The 18,471-nt window shown below is 37.0% G+C and overlaps 1 protein-coding gene across 1 annotated transcript; it reads left to right on the top strand.

Moving 5' to 3' along the window:
• The first annotated feature begins 634 nt into the window (after positions 1-634).
• sar1b (secretion associated, Ras related GTPase 1B) lies at positions 635-18,051 on the top strand. Its single transcript, XM_043703451.1, has 6 exons — positions 635-785; positions 8,674-8,793; positions 10,673-10,738; positions 10,830-10,933; positions 13,779-13,910; positions 16,744-18,051. The coding sequence occupies exons 1-6, from the start codon at positions 716-718 to the stop codon at positions 16,858-16,860; spliced, it is 609 nt and encodes a 202-aa protein (XP_043559386.1). The 5' UTR covers positions 635-715; the 3' UTR covers positions 16,861-18,051.
• The last annotated feature ends 420 nt before the right edge of the window (positions 18,052-18,471 follow it).

Below are 18,471 nucleotides of genomic sequence, written 5' to 3' on the forward strand. Positions count from 1 at the left end.
TGTGAAGTCTTTTCTGCCCTCTGGGTTTGAATTGGTCCACTTAAGGGCATGTTGTAGTTCAGACGATATAATCATTCTGATGATTTTCATGAACTTAAACCATTCCAGTTAAGCTTCTCAAAATCAACTCTTTCTGGTCCCTGATCATTTTGAAGTTTCAGAAGAAGGTTTTATATACATATATTCTTTTGGAGATTTATTGAAGTTGAGTGTAGATGCTCTTTTGGAAGAAGTGGTTTAGGCCAAATATCTCTACTTGTTTTTAATGAAGTAAACATTACTCCTTCAGATTACAGCATTCATTACGCTACTGAGCTTGACATTTTGCTTGCAACAGGATCTATGTTTCTGTTTGGAAGCTAACGTCTGAATCATTGGGAAAGAACTGAAATTATGTTTTTAAAACATAGAAAAGGGTGATAAGTATTTAAAACCGAGCCTCAGTTAACAATTTTAAAAAGAATAACCATGATTTTGGGGTGTCTGCTGAAATTTGAAAAAGTACTGGTTGGGTAAAGTTTTGCATTTGTTTTTGAACCAGTTTCAGAAGAGATTTTTAAACTCCCCATTTTTTTTCCGAAGTGTCATTTGGAAATTTGAGTGTTGCCCAGCTGTAACTGAGATTATTATCGAAACTTTAATGTACTGTACATATTCTGTTGTGTAAAATACGTGTCAGTTTCTTTTTCTGTTTCAGATTCCGTAAGACTCGGATATGACCTCCTTTTTTGAATGGATTTATAATGGTTTCACTAATAGCTTCTGTAGTGCACTTCAGTTTCTAGGTAAGAATTTCTGCTTATCTTATAGAGTCATACAGTATAGAAACAGACCCTTCAATCCAACTAGTCCACGCCAACTATGTTCCCAAACTAAACGTCCCACTTGTCTGCGCTTGGCCCATATCCTTGAAACCTTTCCTATTCATGTACTTATCCAAAAGTCTCTTAAACGTTGTAACTGTACCTGCATCCTCCACTTCCTTTGGTAGTTCATTCCACAAACTAACCACTCTGTTTTTCAAAAAAAAATTTGCCTCTCATGTCCTTTTCAAAACTTTCTTCTCCTCACCTTAAAAAAAACTCCCCTAGTTTTGAACTCTCCCAGTCTAGGGAAAGGAGCCTTGCTATTCACTTTATCTGTACCCCTCATGATTTTATAAACCTCAAGGTCACCCCTCAATCTGCCAAGCTTGAGTAAACAAAGTCCCGGGCTATCCAATCTGTTTTTATAACTCAAGCCCTCCTTTCCTGGTAAATCTTTTCTGAACCCTTTTCAATTTAATAATATCCTTCCTATAGCAGGGTGACCAGAACTTCTCTCAGTATCCTTGTAGAGGCCTCACCAACGTCCTATACAACCTCAACATGATGTTCCAACTCCTGTACTCAAAAGTGTAAGCAATGAAGGCACGCATGCTAAATGTCTTCTTAACCACCCTGTCTGCTTGTGAAGCAAAGTTCAAAGAATTATGCACCTAAACCCCTAGGTCTCTTTGATCTACAACATACCCAGGGCCTTAACATTAATTGTATAAGTCCTGCTCTTGTTTGTTTTACCAAAATACAATACCTTGCATTTATCCAACATACACTCCATCTGACACTCTGCCCGTTGACTGAATTGATCTTAGATAACCACCTCTTTGTTCACTATACCTCCAATTTTGGTGTCATCTGCAAACATGCCAGCTTTGCCCCCTACATTCTCATCCAAATCATTTATATAAATGAAAAACAAAAGTGGATCCAGTACTGATCCCTGTGGAAAACTATTGGTCACAGGCCTCCAGTCTGAAAATAAAGCCCACCACCACCACCTTCTGTCTCCTGGAATCAAGATGATTTGTACCCAACTGGCAAACTCACCCTGAATATCACGTGATGTAACTTTGCCACTTAGTCTATCCTGTAGAACCTTGTCAAAGGTTATACAAATGTCCATGTAAACAATGTCTACTGCTGTTCCTTCATCAGTCTTTTTGGCTTCTCCCTCAAAAAAACTGAATCAAGTTTGTGAGACATTATTTCCTTTGCACAAAACTATACTGACTATCCCTAATTAGTCCTAGCTTTTCCAAGTGCATGTAAAAGCTCTCTTTTAGAATTACCTCCACCAACTTATCCACGACGGATGTTAGGCTCACAGATCTATGATGTCTAGGCTTCTCCTTATACTCTTTCTCAAATAAAGACATAGCATTAACAACTGTCCAGTCCTCCGGCATCTGAAAGTCTAAACTTCAGATCGTTTACTAAAACATAATGCCATATATAATTTACAAGTACAGATGTAAATTTTGTAATATGCATCCCCATCTGATTTCTTTTCCTCCTTCCTTTTCCCAAACTCTTCCAGAGAAATATTTCCAACGAACATGAATTAAATGCAAATCTAACAATAAACAGTTCAAGGTTAAGGCAGACATTCCATTTGCCTTTATTGCTTTTTGTACATATCTCACTTTCTAATGTTTGACATCTTTGTGTCTGCGACCTCTCAGCGTGTATTATCTTCATGGATTCTCAATACAAATGGTCAGCCGTAATGTGATTGGAAGTATCCTGAACACACAATCATTCTGTTATTGCTGACTTATTTTGTTTATTTTTATTTTTTCTGTCAACTAAGTAATACTGACCTGCACTTGATGCCACTTGTCGCAGATTAATTTCCAAGGTGAACATCTCAATCACCTTGTGTTTCCTTGTATATGTTTTGTGCCATCTTACTTTTTAAAAAAAGGTTCCTTTGACTACACATTATTCAAACATCCAAATTGTTGTACTAAAGACCACTGTGACAAATCATACAATTCCTGTTGTAACTGGGAACTATTGGCCCCCTTTATTCTAGATATATATTTTATAGTTGAAGTACAAAGTGTTCTCTCCATATTCCATGGAGACTAGCAAACTGCTCAATTGTTATGATAGGTTGAAATGCAAAGTGAGTCAATGACAGGCTGTGATAATGGAGTGAGTAAAGCAATAAAAGATCACAGAATAGTCACCAGTATAGGAGGAGACCATTTGGCCCATTTTGTTTTAAGCACTAAAATAGCACCCAGAACTGCAAATGCTAATGCGATCTGAAACAAAAACAGAAAATCCTCAAGAATGTCAGGTCTCACAGCATCTGTTGGAAGAAAGCAGAGTTAATGTTTCGAGTCCAGTGACTCTTCATCAGGCCTATTGTGTGCTCTGACTGCCTGAGTGTTTTGAATTAGTGCCAAATGTATGTATTTTCTTCATAATCCTGCACATTGTTTCCATTTAAACAATCTTTCAATGCCCACTTGAAAACCTCAATTGAAACTACCTCCACCACTCTTGAGCAGAGCTTTCCAAACCCAGACAACGTGCAGTGTGAAAGTTTTTTTTCACTTATTTTGCTATGTGCTGTCAAATAGTGACCTCTGTTTCTCAAACCTGTTGAGAACAAGAACAGTTTTTCTATATCTACTCTGCTCAGAACCTTCATGGTTTTGAAAATCTCTGTCAAATCTTCGCTCACCTTTTTTTCTAAGAAAAAAATCCCCACTTTGATTTATCTTCAGAACTGAAGTTTCTCATCCTATTTTTGTAAACCTTTCAGCATCCTCTACAATGCATCCATATCCTCCTCAATGTGGATGGACAGAGTTATACACAACACTCCAGGTCATGTTGAACCAGTATCCTATACAAGTCCAGTGTAATTTCCTGGTGCTTGTACTTCTTGCCACTATTAACGAAATCTCTAATATTCTATGTTTTATTAACAGCTGTCTCTACCTATCCTGCCACCTCTAATGTCTTCTGCAGATAAACACATATGGGGCCCAGAAAAGATGTAATACTCATGGGAAAAAAACATTATTGAATTAGAGATGAGAAAATTGATTCCTCCAAAAGTAAGGTACCTGTGTTGTTTGTAACAAACACCAAGAATGCTCAAGAAACCCATCAAGTTTGGCAGCATCTGTGGAGAGAAAACACAGAGAACCTATTCTGAAGAAGGGGCACACTGGACTCAAGTTTAACTGTTTCTCTCCTCACAGATGCTGCCAGCCCTACTGATTTCGCTAGCATTCTGTGTTTGTTTCAGATTTCTAGCATCTGCAGTATTTTCTTTATATCTGTGGTGTCTATGTTCTGTTATTAAAAATTGCTACAGCTTCCCTTCAGCAGTTATCCATTATTCATCCCTAATTGTGTTAAATCAAACCAGATTTTACAAGGTATATTGGAATGAAATCTGATCAAAGCAATGAGTTATCAACTGAAACAAAAGCGAAATAGATGCTGAAAGTATAACATGGCAAAGACTGGAATTTGACAGATCATGACTCATCTGTGGAAAGAGAAACAGTTGGAGACCATGTTAAACTGACCTGTCCACCAGAATGTTTTGAGATTAGTTGCAGTAATTCTTTGAGGGGGAAAGGTAAAATGTTTGTGTCATTGAAGAAAAAACAAAATGGGACCAGATGATTGGAATAAAATATTTCCAGAATCTTGAAAAGTTGAGAGGTCACTATTTTCTAAAGTGGTTAAATACAGTGTTGATATTGAAAGCCTGTAACATGCCTCTTCCAAAGCTATGAAGATGTATATTGAACTTGTAGTGCACTTTATTAAAATAGTGTTTAAAGTAGAGTAGCCCTGGGATTAAAAACCTGAGATCAACTCTCAAATGCTGGAGATCGGAGTCGAGTGTGTGTGGTGCTGGAAAAGCACAGCAGGTCAGGCACCATCTGAGGAGCAGGAGAATCAATGTTTTGGGCATAAGCCTTTCATGAGGAATGCTTATGCCTGAAACGTAGGTTCTCCTGCTCCTCGAATGTTGCCTGACCTTCTGCGCTTTTCCAGCACCATTCTATCAAGTAAACCTGAATGGCAAGTTTGTGGAAGGTCAGGATCACACACTGAACTAAATTAGCAAAACAACCAACTAATTTGCACTAGTCTCCCCAAAGTAGAGGATTGTGAGCATGTAGTGCCAGTTGTGGTACTTGACTTCTGAGATGTATGCAGCATAAGTTTACGGTTGCACTGAAGGAAGGGAAAAGGTGTGATGATTTGTTTTATATGAAGTGCAATATTAAAATTGAATACTAAAGAATTGCAGATGCTAGATATCTGAAACAAAACAGAAATTGCTGGAGAAATTCAGTAGGTTTGACAGCATGTGTGAAGAAAAAGCAGAGTTAATATTTCAAGTCCATTGACTCTTCAGAATTGAGAAGTTCTCCAACAATTTCTGTTTTTGATATAAATTGAAGAGCTATATTTTGTATGAGGCAGAAAGATTTCACGTATGGTTCAAGAGGCTCACCAAACCACTCCTTTACAAGATAATGCTTTTTGGAAACATGCATTTAGCTAATTTGAGATTTTCTTTTGCATTTTGTGTAAGTAATCTGCTGGTTTCCATGTGCAATACTGACTTTCCAGTTACTAATCCAGGTATGCATTCTTGCCTTCTGTAATATTCTATCTAGTCAAAATGCCACTAAAAATATTCTGGTCTTAAAGTGCATGCAATTTAATTAATTCTGTTAGCTTTGAAGAAATTATAAACAGTTATTTACCTCAATCAAATCAAATCTTTAAAGTTGGCTCTTAAAGAAACTGGAATGGTAGAATAAACAGCAGTCCTAAAGCAGTGACCAATTCACACACAGCAAACTCCAACAGATAGCACTGAGACTGTGTTTGTGATGTTGCTTCATTAATAAATATTAGCTAGGATACATAGAATAACTTCACTGCTCTTCAAAGTAACATGATTAGCTCTTTAAGTCTACCCAAGAGAGCGAACAAGACCTCAAACAATGTTGCATCCAAAAAATTGCATCTTCCACACTACAGCATTGTGTCAGAAGATTGTCAGTTCTCCATGATTGCACTGGATCTTCCAGGAATTAAAGCAACATTCAAGTTAAAGAAGCTTAGCATTAAAATAAATATGTATATTTTGATTTATTTTAAGTTTCATTTCATAGTTAAATTCAGGGTACTAGAAAAATTGCTGTTCACTGATCAAAAATAATCCAATTTGGGTCATTGAAAAAAATGTATTTTGTTGAAGCTTTGCATCTTGCAGTCATGAGAACATATCACAAGAATACAAATTCAAGGGAAAAAAACATTTGTACTGCAGGAGAGAAGAATGTTGACAGATTGGTAAGTACACTCTGGTAGAGGTGTTGCAATGAAGAATGAGTTCAATGTTGATTGACAGTTAACTGCCAGACTTTTTTTTAGATTAGATTAGATTAGATTACTTACAGTGTGGAAACAGGCCCTTCGGCCCAACAAGTCCACACCGACCCGCCGAAGCGTAACCCACCCATACCCCTACATTTACCCCTTTACCTAACACTACGGGCAATTTAGCATGGCCAATTCACCTGACTTGCAGATCTTTGGACTGTGGGAGGAAACCGGAGCCCCCGGAGGAAACCCACGCAGACACGGGGAGAACGTGCAAACTCCACACAGTCAGTCGCCTGAGTCGGGAAGTGAACCCGGGTCTCTGGCGCTGCGAGGCAGTAGTGCTAACCACTGTGCCACCGTGCCGCCCACTTTATTTCACCTGAAACTAATTGAAGCAAGATATGGCAGTTAGCTGTAAGTCTACTGTAGTGGATGCATTCTCTGTTGTAATGTCTCCGTCAGCCAGTTTACTTGCCATCCAATTAGCCCTCTTATGCACTAAAAATATTGTTTTTTCCCTGTGAATATGTATCCTTGTGAAAAGTCCTGATGAGTGATAAATGATAAGATTCAACAAAATATCTGTAAAACTCGAGCTCTGTACTACCAAACAACTATTAATGATCTTATTGAATATTGAAGAGTCAGTTCATTGTTTGAGATGGGAAAGATGAGAGATTAAATGTGTCAGGTGACCAACTGTGAAAGAATAGTGGTGGGCTAGATTGGAGCTGGGCAGCCATATATCTCCAAACAAAGTTGCAACCTTACTATTGCAGCACTTCATTGGAGTGCCAGCCTAGAATTTTGGGTTTTAGCCCTAAGGTAGGCCTTGAACTTGGAATCTTACAATTCAGAACAAGACTGCTACTACTGAGCCACAGCTGGTGCAGACTAGAATAACATCAAATAAGTTTGGAACATTTATGCATGATTATTATTATAAGTGCCACCTACCCACCTTGTCAAACACCACCTGTCCCCGCTGTGGTAGAGTCTGAGGCTCCATAATTGAATTATCCTCTACACCCCGCCAAAGTGTTAACTCTAAGGGATTGGCAAAGGAGATGGTGATTATACCCAGTAATTGTGCAGTGTATGAAAGATGTGCAGTGTTATTTGAACGCGCTGTGTGTTTGTTGCCTTAGTAGAATTGAAACTTTTAACATTAGATTTAGCAAAAGAGAACTGACTTATTTTCCCTGTCTCTTAGTCAAACGATTTATTTTTCTGACCAGTGAAATTGATGATCTCGATTTCTTTGTTACTGTGGTCATGTTAGCTCATTCCTGGCTGTTCACTTAAAATTTGATTCAATTCACTGAAACCAGATTCATTATATACGTCATCGGAGTGTGACAGCAAGTAGATTGGTTTTTATTACCATGTTGTACCCAAACTTGTTCAACAACTTTATATGCATGGATTGGGTGTGTCAGGTGTAAACCCAGTATAATAGTGATTACTGCTGAATACTAATGATCCTGGAAGCGGCAAGCTCAACAGAAACTATAATTTGGTTTTTTTACTTGATATGTGACTAATATGAGAAAATTACAAGTGCATTACTAGTGCTTAATTATTTTCCATAATTGCACTGCATTATTTTTGCTTTTGACTTGTTATTCTGTAGTATAACAAGCTGGCAGGGGTCTACGTGAAAGTCATTACTTGTATAGATTGTTTCTGTTCAAAATTTATTATTAAAAAAGCTGATCTGCCTAAGGTATATAGCAAAATGTCTGGTTTGAAATTCACTGTCAAACCCTATGAATTGTTATGGTTTTACAGTAGATCTGGACCATATTTGTATGTAAAACAGAAACAACGTATGAAAAAAGGCTTTTTTGGTCTTTAAACGCATGCTTCTGTTACCCAGTCAATACATTAAAATATGGTTGGATAGAAGTTGTAGCTGTATGGGACTAAAGACAAATTTACCTTACCATATACTATCTAACGAAAATGAAACATTCTGCAGTAAAGAAAACTTGCATCATTCAAGGAGTATCCATGCATAAGTCAAGCATGAAGGGAACCTTTGACATCAAGAAAAGAAAACTTGTTATCTGATGCCAGTGCACGTGAACTATGTGCTGCTTTAAATCATGAATGCACATTTTACATGGTTTTCTGTTGAAGAGGTTGATCAAGACTTGAAAGACTGGACCTTCCCTCCCCCCACCCCCAATCCACCATGACCCTCTTGCTCTTTCCCCGGGTGCAGCCCATTTGTTGAATGCAGGAGGGAATGCGTTTTGGCAGAGGGACTGTTTACCCCTCTCCTGTGTCCATCACACTTTCAAATCTCCCAATCCCTCTCCGTGTCTTACGTCATCTTGAACCTTTCTGTTTTGGCAAGTGTATTTTCAGAAGAATTTTGGCTTCGATGAGATGGCGATATCTGTTATCTGCTAGTTTTTACTTAATTGCAGCATATTTTGTTTAACTGTTGAAATATTTATTCTAGGACTGTACAAGAAATCAGGAAAATTAGTATTTCTAGGACTGGACAATGCTGGGAAGACTACTCTGTTGCACATGCTCAAAGATGATAGACTGGCACAACATGTGCCAACGCTACATCCAAGTAAGTTGTGTGGCATCAAGGATTCATCCTTCCGATTATGATTGCAAGAAACCATCAATGTATAAATAATAAAAACAGAAAGTGCTGGAAAAACCCAGCAGGTCTGACAATATCTATGGAGTGTGGAACAGAGTTAACATTAAGTCCAATAGGACTCCTATATTGAACTCTATTTATACAGTTCTTTCTTTAACTTTTTCATGTTATGGTAATGGGTAATCAAGGTCAATACAAGTTCCAAGTGTGTATAATTGTTAGGTGCAGATTAGAATTCCCTTTGCTTTTTCTGACAACTCTTTTCCTTAACTTCAAAAGGTTATCTCATGTGAAATAATCTTGAGTTTTTCTGTTCTTGTGTCAATTCTTTGTGAAAGTATAAATACAATTGCTGATCTTTGTTATATGTTGGAGAGCTTTCAGCTATGGATCTTTGACTCTTAGTGCACTTAGCTTGGTTCCCTTAGAACTCATACGGACTTTGAAAGAAGAATCCTTCATTCTAGTCTGGCATCTATGTAGTTTGTGGAGTGAACCAACCACACTATGTGGGGTATTGAAAATTATATGCTGATTATAATTTTATGCAAAGTTCAATGTAAAATTTAAATCATTGTAATTACCAATGATAGCATGATTTGTGATTACATTAAACTTTCTCCACAAAACCTGTATTTTGTGAATGGAAAAACAATCCTGCATTTATGTAATGTCCCATTTCATCAATTATTTGGCATCTAATTACATCCTGAAAAGTAATAAGTTCTTAACTGAACCACATAGATTTTTATGACATTTGGCAGTGGTTACATGGTTGCCATTGGACTAGTTCTTTTATTTCTAGATTTTTATTGAGTTCACATTTAGTCAACTGTCATGATGGGATTTGAGCCCATGTTTTCTGAAAACTGATTGGATTACTATAATAAAATAAAATGAAGTACTTTGCTGAAAATCTGAAACAAAAAAACAATCATTGGAGAAACTCAGCGGGTCTGGCAGTGTTTGTAAAGAGAAAGCAGAGTTAATGTTTTGAGTCCAGTCTAGGTTTGTGCTTACTTATAATAATTAGGGATGCAATCAGAGAGCACTGTTCAAAATTTCTGAATACCCCCAAAGTGTTTCACATGTATGAAGTAAATATGAATTATGAAATTATAAAGTGTAAGCTATTTTGTAATATTCTTAGGCTCAGATTACACCCGTTATAAACCTTGCATATTTATGACCTCATACACTTTCTGATTCATTGTGTTGAATGGCACTATAGGGGAATGAAGGGTTACAGGGAATCGCAGGAAAGTGGATATGAGGAATGCCTGATCAGCCATGATTCTGTTGAATGGCAGAGTTGGCTCAAAGGACTGAATGACCCAATCCTATTCCTGTTTTAGGATATTGGGGAGGGCATTTATGACTGAGATAAAAAATCTCCGCTCAGTGTAGTGAGCCTATGGAATTCTCTGCCACAGAAAACAATTGAGTCCATTACATTGAATGTTTTCAAGGAGGTGGATGCAGTGCTTGGGAAAGAGTCAAAAACAGAGAAAGCAGGACAGGGTACTGAATTGGATGATCAGCCATGATCATATTGAGTGGCAAAGCAGACTCAAAAAGCCAAATAGCCTACTTCTCCTATTTTGTATATTTCTATAGTAACCTACTTCAATATTAGTAATTATAAATTCAAATCAACGTAGTAAGTAAACAGCTCTTAAATTGCTAGCATATTGTAGAAAATAAATACTGAACCTACCATTGCAGAACAATAATAACTAAAATTTTAAAAATACTGTGCAATTATTTTAAAGATATTGGCATATGAATATTTAATGCGAACTGGAAATTTTCCAGATAAATAACCTTTTTTTTTCTAATAAAGCCTCAGAAGAGCTGACGATTGCCGGGATGACTTTTACTACTTTTGATCTAGGTGGCCATACGCAAGGTATAGATCTATTGTTATTGGTATCTTAAAAGATTTTTTTTAAATGTGCCGTTTTTTTGTCATCCTCAAATATTTTCTCATTTTCTCAAAGCCCGAAGAGTCTGGAAAAACTACCTCCCGGCTATCAATGCTATTGTCTTCCTGGTTGACTGTGCAGACTGTGAGCGCCTGGCAGAATCCAAAGCAGAGCTTGATGTAAGTAAACCTTTGATGCAAATATCTCCATGTCACCTAGAACCCGTGCATTTTAGTTATCTGTACATTGGTATTGAACAATGAGTTTTGGTGGAGAATTTGACTACTGAGATATAAGCAAGCCTCAATTCATCTTCATCCACAACTTGTTCCTTTTTCAGCAGAAGTGATAAGGAGTGGGAACCTTGGAGTAATTTCTATTTGGACTAGGGACATTACAACTAGATTTTGGTTTCCCTTATCTCTCCTGTTGTGAATACCTTAGTCCAAAGCAAGAAACATTAAGACTCCATACCAGCAAATGAATTGGTAACAGAGTGAAGACAAATTCAAAAATGGGAATTTTGCTAAAGTGAGAATATGGAGTAGGATGAGAATGTGGAACAGAACTTTTCAAATGAAAGCCAGTAAAGAATATTTAGTTGGTAAAATATATATACAGAAGTGATTTTTCTTACTTTTGGATGGTTTCAGTGATAGTGTTTTAAATATTTTCAATTGACAAATGCCTCCTATTGTGTTAGTCATTTATGTGAGTTAAATGTAGGTGATGATCTTCAGAGCAACAACCATATTTGGAATGGGGCATTTTTAGGCAGAAATTTGTATGCCAATTGAAGTATGATTGGAAGATAGTTGTAAATAAGACCAATGGTCAAGTCAAGTATTTTCTTTTAATTAAAAGATGGCACCCAATATGATTGTATGTTCCATTTAAAAATGAGATGTATTCAAGTGTAAAAATGCTGTAGGTAAAGCAAGAAGAAGAAATTAAAATTGAATCAGGTTATTCACTTTTTGTGAGTGTGTGTAATGAAAATAATAAGCATAGATAATCGACAATGTCAGAAGTCATACGACGCCCAAGTTATAATGCAACAGGCATATCACAAAATCACAAGCTTTCAGGACAGTGCTCCTTTGTCAGGTGAAGTCACTTCAACTGACAAAGGAGCAGCGCTCCAAAAGCTTGTTATTTCAAATAAACCTGTTGGACTATCAAACCTGAAAAAAAACTGCAGATGCTGTAAATCAGCAACAAAAACAGAAATTACTGGAAAAGTTCAGCATTTCTGGCTATGTCTGTGAAGAGAAATCCAAGTTAAAAACTGGCACCTCCACATCATAATAGATGAGGAAAACAAAGTAAGAATTTCAGTGTTATTCTTTAGAAAGAAGAGAGAAGGATTCCATAAATACATTGCAAAGATTTCTTCTTGCCAAAGTGGGAATCAGGAGGGGGAGTAATTTTCATGGATAAATGGAACTTGACAGGGAAACTTTGCAAATACTTTATAAAGAGAATTAAATAAAAACGAAGACTCTGAACAACTGGTTAAGCTAAAGACAGTAAATTAACACTGCCTAGCTGAAATATCTGATGACTTTGAGGGCAAAAAGGAAGAGGTAATCAATTGAAACGGAATTTGAGTCCTCTAAACGGTGACTGAGTTTCTCACTCCATCTGTTTATATAGGCAGAGTCCATGAATTCTGGTACAGGAGCAACAAACTCATCGGCATACAGACTATATGTAATACTATATATGTTTGTATCATGTGTGAAATGTTTATATACATAATTATAAATCTTCACCTTTTAAGTGCACAAGGTTCTTGGCAGGGTGTCTGGGGCGAGGAAGTGTAAAATGAGTCAGTGATTGTACATTTTAAGAGAGAGATGAGGTGGAATTTCATCTCTGAAGGTTGTGAATCTGTGAAATTCTTGATCGCAGAAATCTGTAGAGACTATAATTAAGTATATTTAGGGCTGAAATGGGCAGATTTTTTAATCAGGAAGGGAATCCAGGATTATGGAGAAAAGACAGGAAAGTCGAGTTGAGGATTATCAGATCAGCCATGATCTTGCTGATTGGTGAAGCAGTCTCAGCAGGCTGAGGTGCAAGCTTCTGTTCCTACATCTTATGATCTAAAGTATGACTTGAGATAATGCCACAAAATAGATGTGGTCAGATGACCAAAAGCTTAGTCAAAGCTGATTTTGTGAAGTGTTAAAAGGCAGAATATAGACGTGATGGGGCAGAGGTGTTGCAAAGGAATTCCAGAGCTAGGGACCTAGGAAACTGAAGGCCTGCCCTCAATGGGGGATAGTTATGATTGGGAATGCATAGGAGACCGCATATCTTGAAGTTGAACGAGGTTAGAGATGAAGAGGGGGGAAGGCAAATGAGGGATTTGGAAATGAGAATAAGAACTTTACAATCAAAACACTAAAATGATTAGCAAAATTCATCTGAACATGGAATAGCAATTGTACTCTGTTTCTTTGATACATGGCTATTAAGGTCACCATGGCGTAGAATTCACCCTATCACAGATCGCTAAGTATCTTGAAGTACAGAACTGTTCAGCAATAAATTTATAATAAATCTCATGTTTAAGTAAGTTCCTGTAAAATCTTTCTCTTACATTTTATAGTGTAAACACCAATGTAGAGCATTCTGTGGGTGATAACACGTGCACACCCAACATTAATGATCAGAATCTGACTTGAAGATGTAAGATAAAATTCTTGGAGCTGGTACTTCGATGAGTCAAACTAATGACGTGCATTTGGATACCTTTTAAAGAAAGTTTTACTTCCTAATTAAAACAATTAAAAAGAGTAAACTTCAAGAAAATTGCTGCATATGTATATGATGTGGAGGTACTGGTGTTGAACTGGGGCAGACAAAGTCAAAAATCGCACAATAGGTTATAGTCCAACCAGTTTATTTGAAAGTACAAGCTTTCAAATAATCCTATTGGACTAGAATCTGGCATATGTATATGTACACAGTACATGGATGAATGTAGCCATTAATTTGGTTAACTGCTTCCTGTAGGCACTAATGACAGATGAAACAGTTGGAAATGTGCCTATTCTTATCCTTGGTAACAAAATTGACCGACCTGAGGCAATCAGTGAAGAGAGGTTTCGAGAGCTGTTTGGGTTATATGGACAAACAACAGGGAAGGTAAGGCTCAAACCTACAACTGCTTAATTTAATCTTCAGAGTGACAATAATTTAACTTATTGAAATCCATTAAAGCAATTATTTATTAATCTGGAAATAGTTCCCTATATATTTGTGCACCAGTGCAAATTCAAGAACAATAGTATGAAAATAAAATAGAATAGGTAATCTGAAGTTAAAAGCAGAAAATGCTGGAAACATGCAGCAGGTCAGGTAGCATCTGCAGAAAAAGAAACAGTGAAGCAGAACTGACTTTCAGGCCTGTGACCATTCATCAAGATTGGAAAAACCCGTCTGCAGATGCTATCTGTAAAATACACATGACAGTAAGTCATACATTCATTTGTTTGTTAATTGAGTATTTTGCAGCATTTTTTTTATTATTTCACCAACACCTTGCATTTACATTGAACATTAAAATAAGAAAACTCTCATTGTGCGGACAGGCAAAAAGGAAATTGGATATCAAGCCAAGAAATGCAAAGTTGGTTGCAGATTCCAAGAAGGAACAGGAGACAGTTAGCTAGGCATGTAGCCTTAATGGTTGGTCAGATGTTTATGTGAGGTGAAATGGGTGGTAATTTACGAGAAACTGTATTGACAAGAAGAGAGAGTTTGGAAGGAAATAAGGCCTGAATCTTCCAAAGCAGCAATCGTGTTAGATTACTGCTCTTGTAACTACTGTGTCACTCACTTCTATTTCTGGGCCCAACATTTGGAGGCCTTAGAAATTTGTAGTGTACCTTTTAATCCAGCTGAATCCTCATGATTTCGGAACAGCAAAGCAACTCGCGTATAAGGATGAGAATTTTAAAATTGAGATACTTATGAACCAAAATCCAGTGTAGATCAGCGAGTACACAGTTGGTGATTGAGTACAACAATGTCGGATGAGCTTTGACAGTGTTTTCAATGAACTGCAGTTAACCAAAGTTTGGAGGAAAGGAGCCCAATTAGGACCAAATTAGTTTAGTTTGAAGATAAATATATAAAAAAAGGATTCCTGTATCATGGGCTAAAATAAGGCAGAGGTGGTTGTTGTATTGAAGGGGGTACAGTGTGACTAGCTTTCTTTGGGTTTGAATATGGTGTAGGATTGCAAACATTGATTTACCAAAAAATAGCCCTGTGAGGTATGGGTGAATTCAATGATGAGGATAAGAAGGTTTGACAGTCTTCACATTCCTTAACTGGAGAAACCATCCTTCGTCGAAGACTGAACATTTTACAGTCTGATAGCCCTAAGGTAATTCAGTTCCTTTTGAAAACTGTGATAGCTAACCTTAATTTTCAGGTGTTATCAAGAAGTCACATTTTGTAGATGAGAAAGAAGTGCAAGTGAAGGATAATACTTAGGGGTTGCCAAGATGACTAGGTAGGAAGAGGTATTCAGGATATACTAGCTCAAATCTGATATGCAAGAGTGAAACCTTGTGAATATAATCTTGCCAATCTGGAAAACAGTTGCATTAGAGAGATTTCGTGTAATTAACCATAACCTATGTGTGTGTGGAGTGACTAGCCCATCATTTTTCAACTGGTGAGCAGTTGTACTTTGTCATTATATTAAAGCCTATAAAGCAAATGGGATAGGAGGAGCTTTTATGTTTTATTTCAAAATATTTACCATCCAATTATTCCTTCTGTTATGGTCTGACTTCTATGTCTTCAGCCATGCCAACAGATTCACACATTACCTTTTTTATTCTCTCACACAAGTCTGGTCTCAGAGGAAGGGGAAAAACTTCTAGAGCACGATATCTTGGTGATTTTTTTTTTACAGGAGCTTATCTCGTTTTCTTTCAATGTCAGATACTTCCGTGATTGTGCCCTTCCCACACTCTAACGTCTTTCAGACCTACAGCCCTTTGACAACCTTGGCGGCACGGTGACTCAGTGGTTAGCACTACTGTCTCACAGCGCCAGCAACCCCGGTATGATTCTGGCCTTGGGTGACTCTGTGGAGTTTGCACATTCTCCCCCTTCTGCGTGGGTTTCCTCCCACAGTCCAAAGATGTGCAGGTTATGTAAATTGGCCTCGTTAAATTGCCCATAATGTTCAGGGGTGTGTAGGTTAGGTGCCTTAGTCAGGGGAAGTGTAGAGTAATTGGATAGGGGAATGGATCTGGGAGTATTGCTCTTTGGTGAGTTAGTGTGGACTTGTTGGGCCAAATAGCCTGTTTCCACTATGCTTCTATGATTCTTGTTTGTTTAATTCTAACCTCTTGTCCAGCTGACTTTGTCTCATCTTTGACCATGCATTCAGTTATCTGAACCTGAAGTGCTAGTCCACAAATGGCTGCTCCTCCCTTCCTTGCGTTGCTTTGTAAAACTTATTCATTGACCATGCTTTTGGTCACCTAATTCAGTATGTAATCCCAAGATAAAAATTTTGTCAGATAACAATCCTATGAAGTGCAATGGGATATTATGCTTAAACATGGATTTTAAGTGCAAGTTGTTTGTCAGCGCATTTCATGCTTGGATATGCATGAAATGTAGGGTAGGAGAAAGTGAGGATTGCAGATGCTGGGGATCAAAGCTTAAAAATATGTTGCTGGAAAAGCTCAGCAGGTCAGGCAGCATCAAAGGAGAAGGAGAATCGACGTTTCGGGCATAAGCCCTTCTTCAGGAATGAGGAGGGTATGAAATGTAGGGTAGTTTGGAAGCAAAGTAACTTTATTTTGGAATTTCTTTTTGTATGCAGATATTTATATTACATGACTTGTTTACACAGTATCTTGATCTGCATTAATGGAGATCTGTGGAATGATGTTACAATCGATTAAACTTCCCTTTTTTTCTCTTTCACTACTCCATCTCTCCAAAACAGGGAAATATTTCCATGAAAGAGCTTAATGCACGACCACTAGAAGTCTTCATGTGTAGTGTCCTGAAGAGACAAGGTTATGGAGAAGGTTTCCGCTGGCTAGCTCAGTACATAGACTGAAGTTGACTTTGGGAAGATTATCTGTCAAAGGCTGAAGATCAGCTACCAACATAAAACAACTTGAACCTAATAGACATTTTCTGGGTATATGTTTGGTTATAAAAGTTTGATGTTTTTTCTAGAAGAATAACAATAGCATTGGCTGCGCTAAAAGAGAAAAAAAAAAATCATCTGTACGTATGAGGCCTCAAAAAAAATTCTTTAAAAGTTTGTATGTTTAAAGTTACAATATGGTAACACTCTAATTTCAGTGGATATCTGTTTCCTTACTTTGATTTACAACATTAACCAAACCATCAATCTGTACAGTTTTGGACAGAGTGTACTTAGACAAACATAGCATCTGAATGCACTTTTTAACAGGAAAGCAACGTACATGTGAGCGGTATTTAATGATCATGTAAAAATTTTTATGTACTATTTTTAAATTGTTCGGTTCAATAAATTTAGAACATGTAACCACCCATCCTTTTAGTATCTGAAGATTACAAATATTTTTAGAGATCTCAATTTGTTAATACTTGCTCATGATACTGTAACATTTTCAGGAGTATCCCAGAGCACCCTCTAATTAGACTGTAACCAAATTTGTTCCTCGCTTGAAAGTAGAAGAAACAAATGCTCATTCCTTATCAATTTCCGTGTTATTCTTCTAAAGAGTATTGTGCAAAATGTAAGCACGCCTAGTTTTTATTCAAAGATTTAAATTATACCTCTTCACAAAATAATATGGAAAGCACCAATAAATTATACATGCATGAAATAATCCCATAAGCATTCTCCTTAAGCTTATCAGAATTTGTTCAAATAAGGAATTGATTTTTAGCTCTGGTTATTTCCTATGTTTATTTTTTTGTCTGTGGAGTAAGAATGTCACTTATTGGAAAAAAAAAGAAACTTGCAATGGAACAATTTCTTAAATGTTCTTAAATATAACTGTTCTTGCATTCATTTGCCAAGATAGATTATATTAGAAATGTAAAACATAATCAACAACTCTTGCCTAATTAGTTGGGAGAATAACCTATAAAGGCATAGTTAGTCTATTTTTACAGTAGGATTTATTCAGCATGACAACACCAACTAGCCTTCAGCCAGCTGATAAAAAAGAGCGCTTGATCATGACACAAAGAAAGAAAGAAATAACACTTGTCTGTGCCGAGTGTAATTAAATCTTTTTTTTAAAATGTACATTCTAAAGCCTCTTCTTGGTTGAATAGCCTGACAACAGTGACCAAAATGCACTTGAAGAATGGTCACTATGGATGTTTTATTGTGTGATCACCTGCAAGAGGGGGATGTGAGCGCTCAAGAATTGGTGGAAGTAAAGTGTGCACATATAGCATGCATTTGAATTAATGTACTTCAATATCAAATGATAGATTGCAATTTCTCTGGAAGGGAGTTTCAACTGGAAGGTGGCAAGCAGTAGAAAGGCAGAGCTGAATGAGGAAACATTGAGCAGTATTTGTGGTAACCCCAACCAAATTTGAAGAAACTAGTCTCTTGCTAAATTGTGTTTTCCATGTAGGCTTAATCAGATGAGTAGCAATGAACAAAGTGCCAAAATCTTTATGATTTTACTTTGAATTTAAACATCGTATGGTGACA

Source organism: Chiloscyllium plagiosum, chromosome 14 (assembly GCF_004010195.1).
Source record: "Chiloscyllium plagiosum isolate BGI_BamShark_2017 chromosome 14, ASM401019v2, whole genome shotgun sequence".
NCBI classification, from domain to species: Eukaryota; Metazoa; Chordata; class Chondrichthyes; order Orectolobiformes; family Hemiscylliidae; genus Chiloscyllium; species Chiloscyllium plagiosum.

Coding starts and splice junctions, on each gene's coding strand:
- sar1b (XM_043703451.1), top strand. CDS start 716: ATGACCTCCTTTTTTGAATGGATTTATAATGGTTTCACTAATAGCTTC. Junction 10,739..10,829: donor TCTAGGTGGCCATACGCAAG/GTATAGATCTAT, acceptor ATTTTCTCAAAG/CCCGAAGAGTCTGGAAAAAC. Junction 10,934..13,778: donor AATCCAAAGCAGAGCTTGAT/GTAAGTAAACCT, acceptor TGCTTCCTGTAG/GCACTAATGACAGATGAAAC.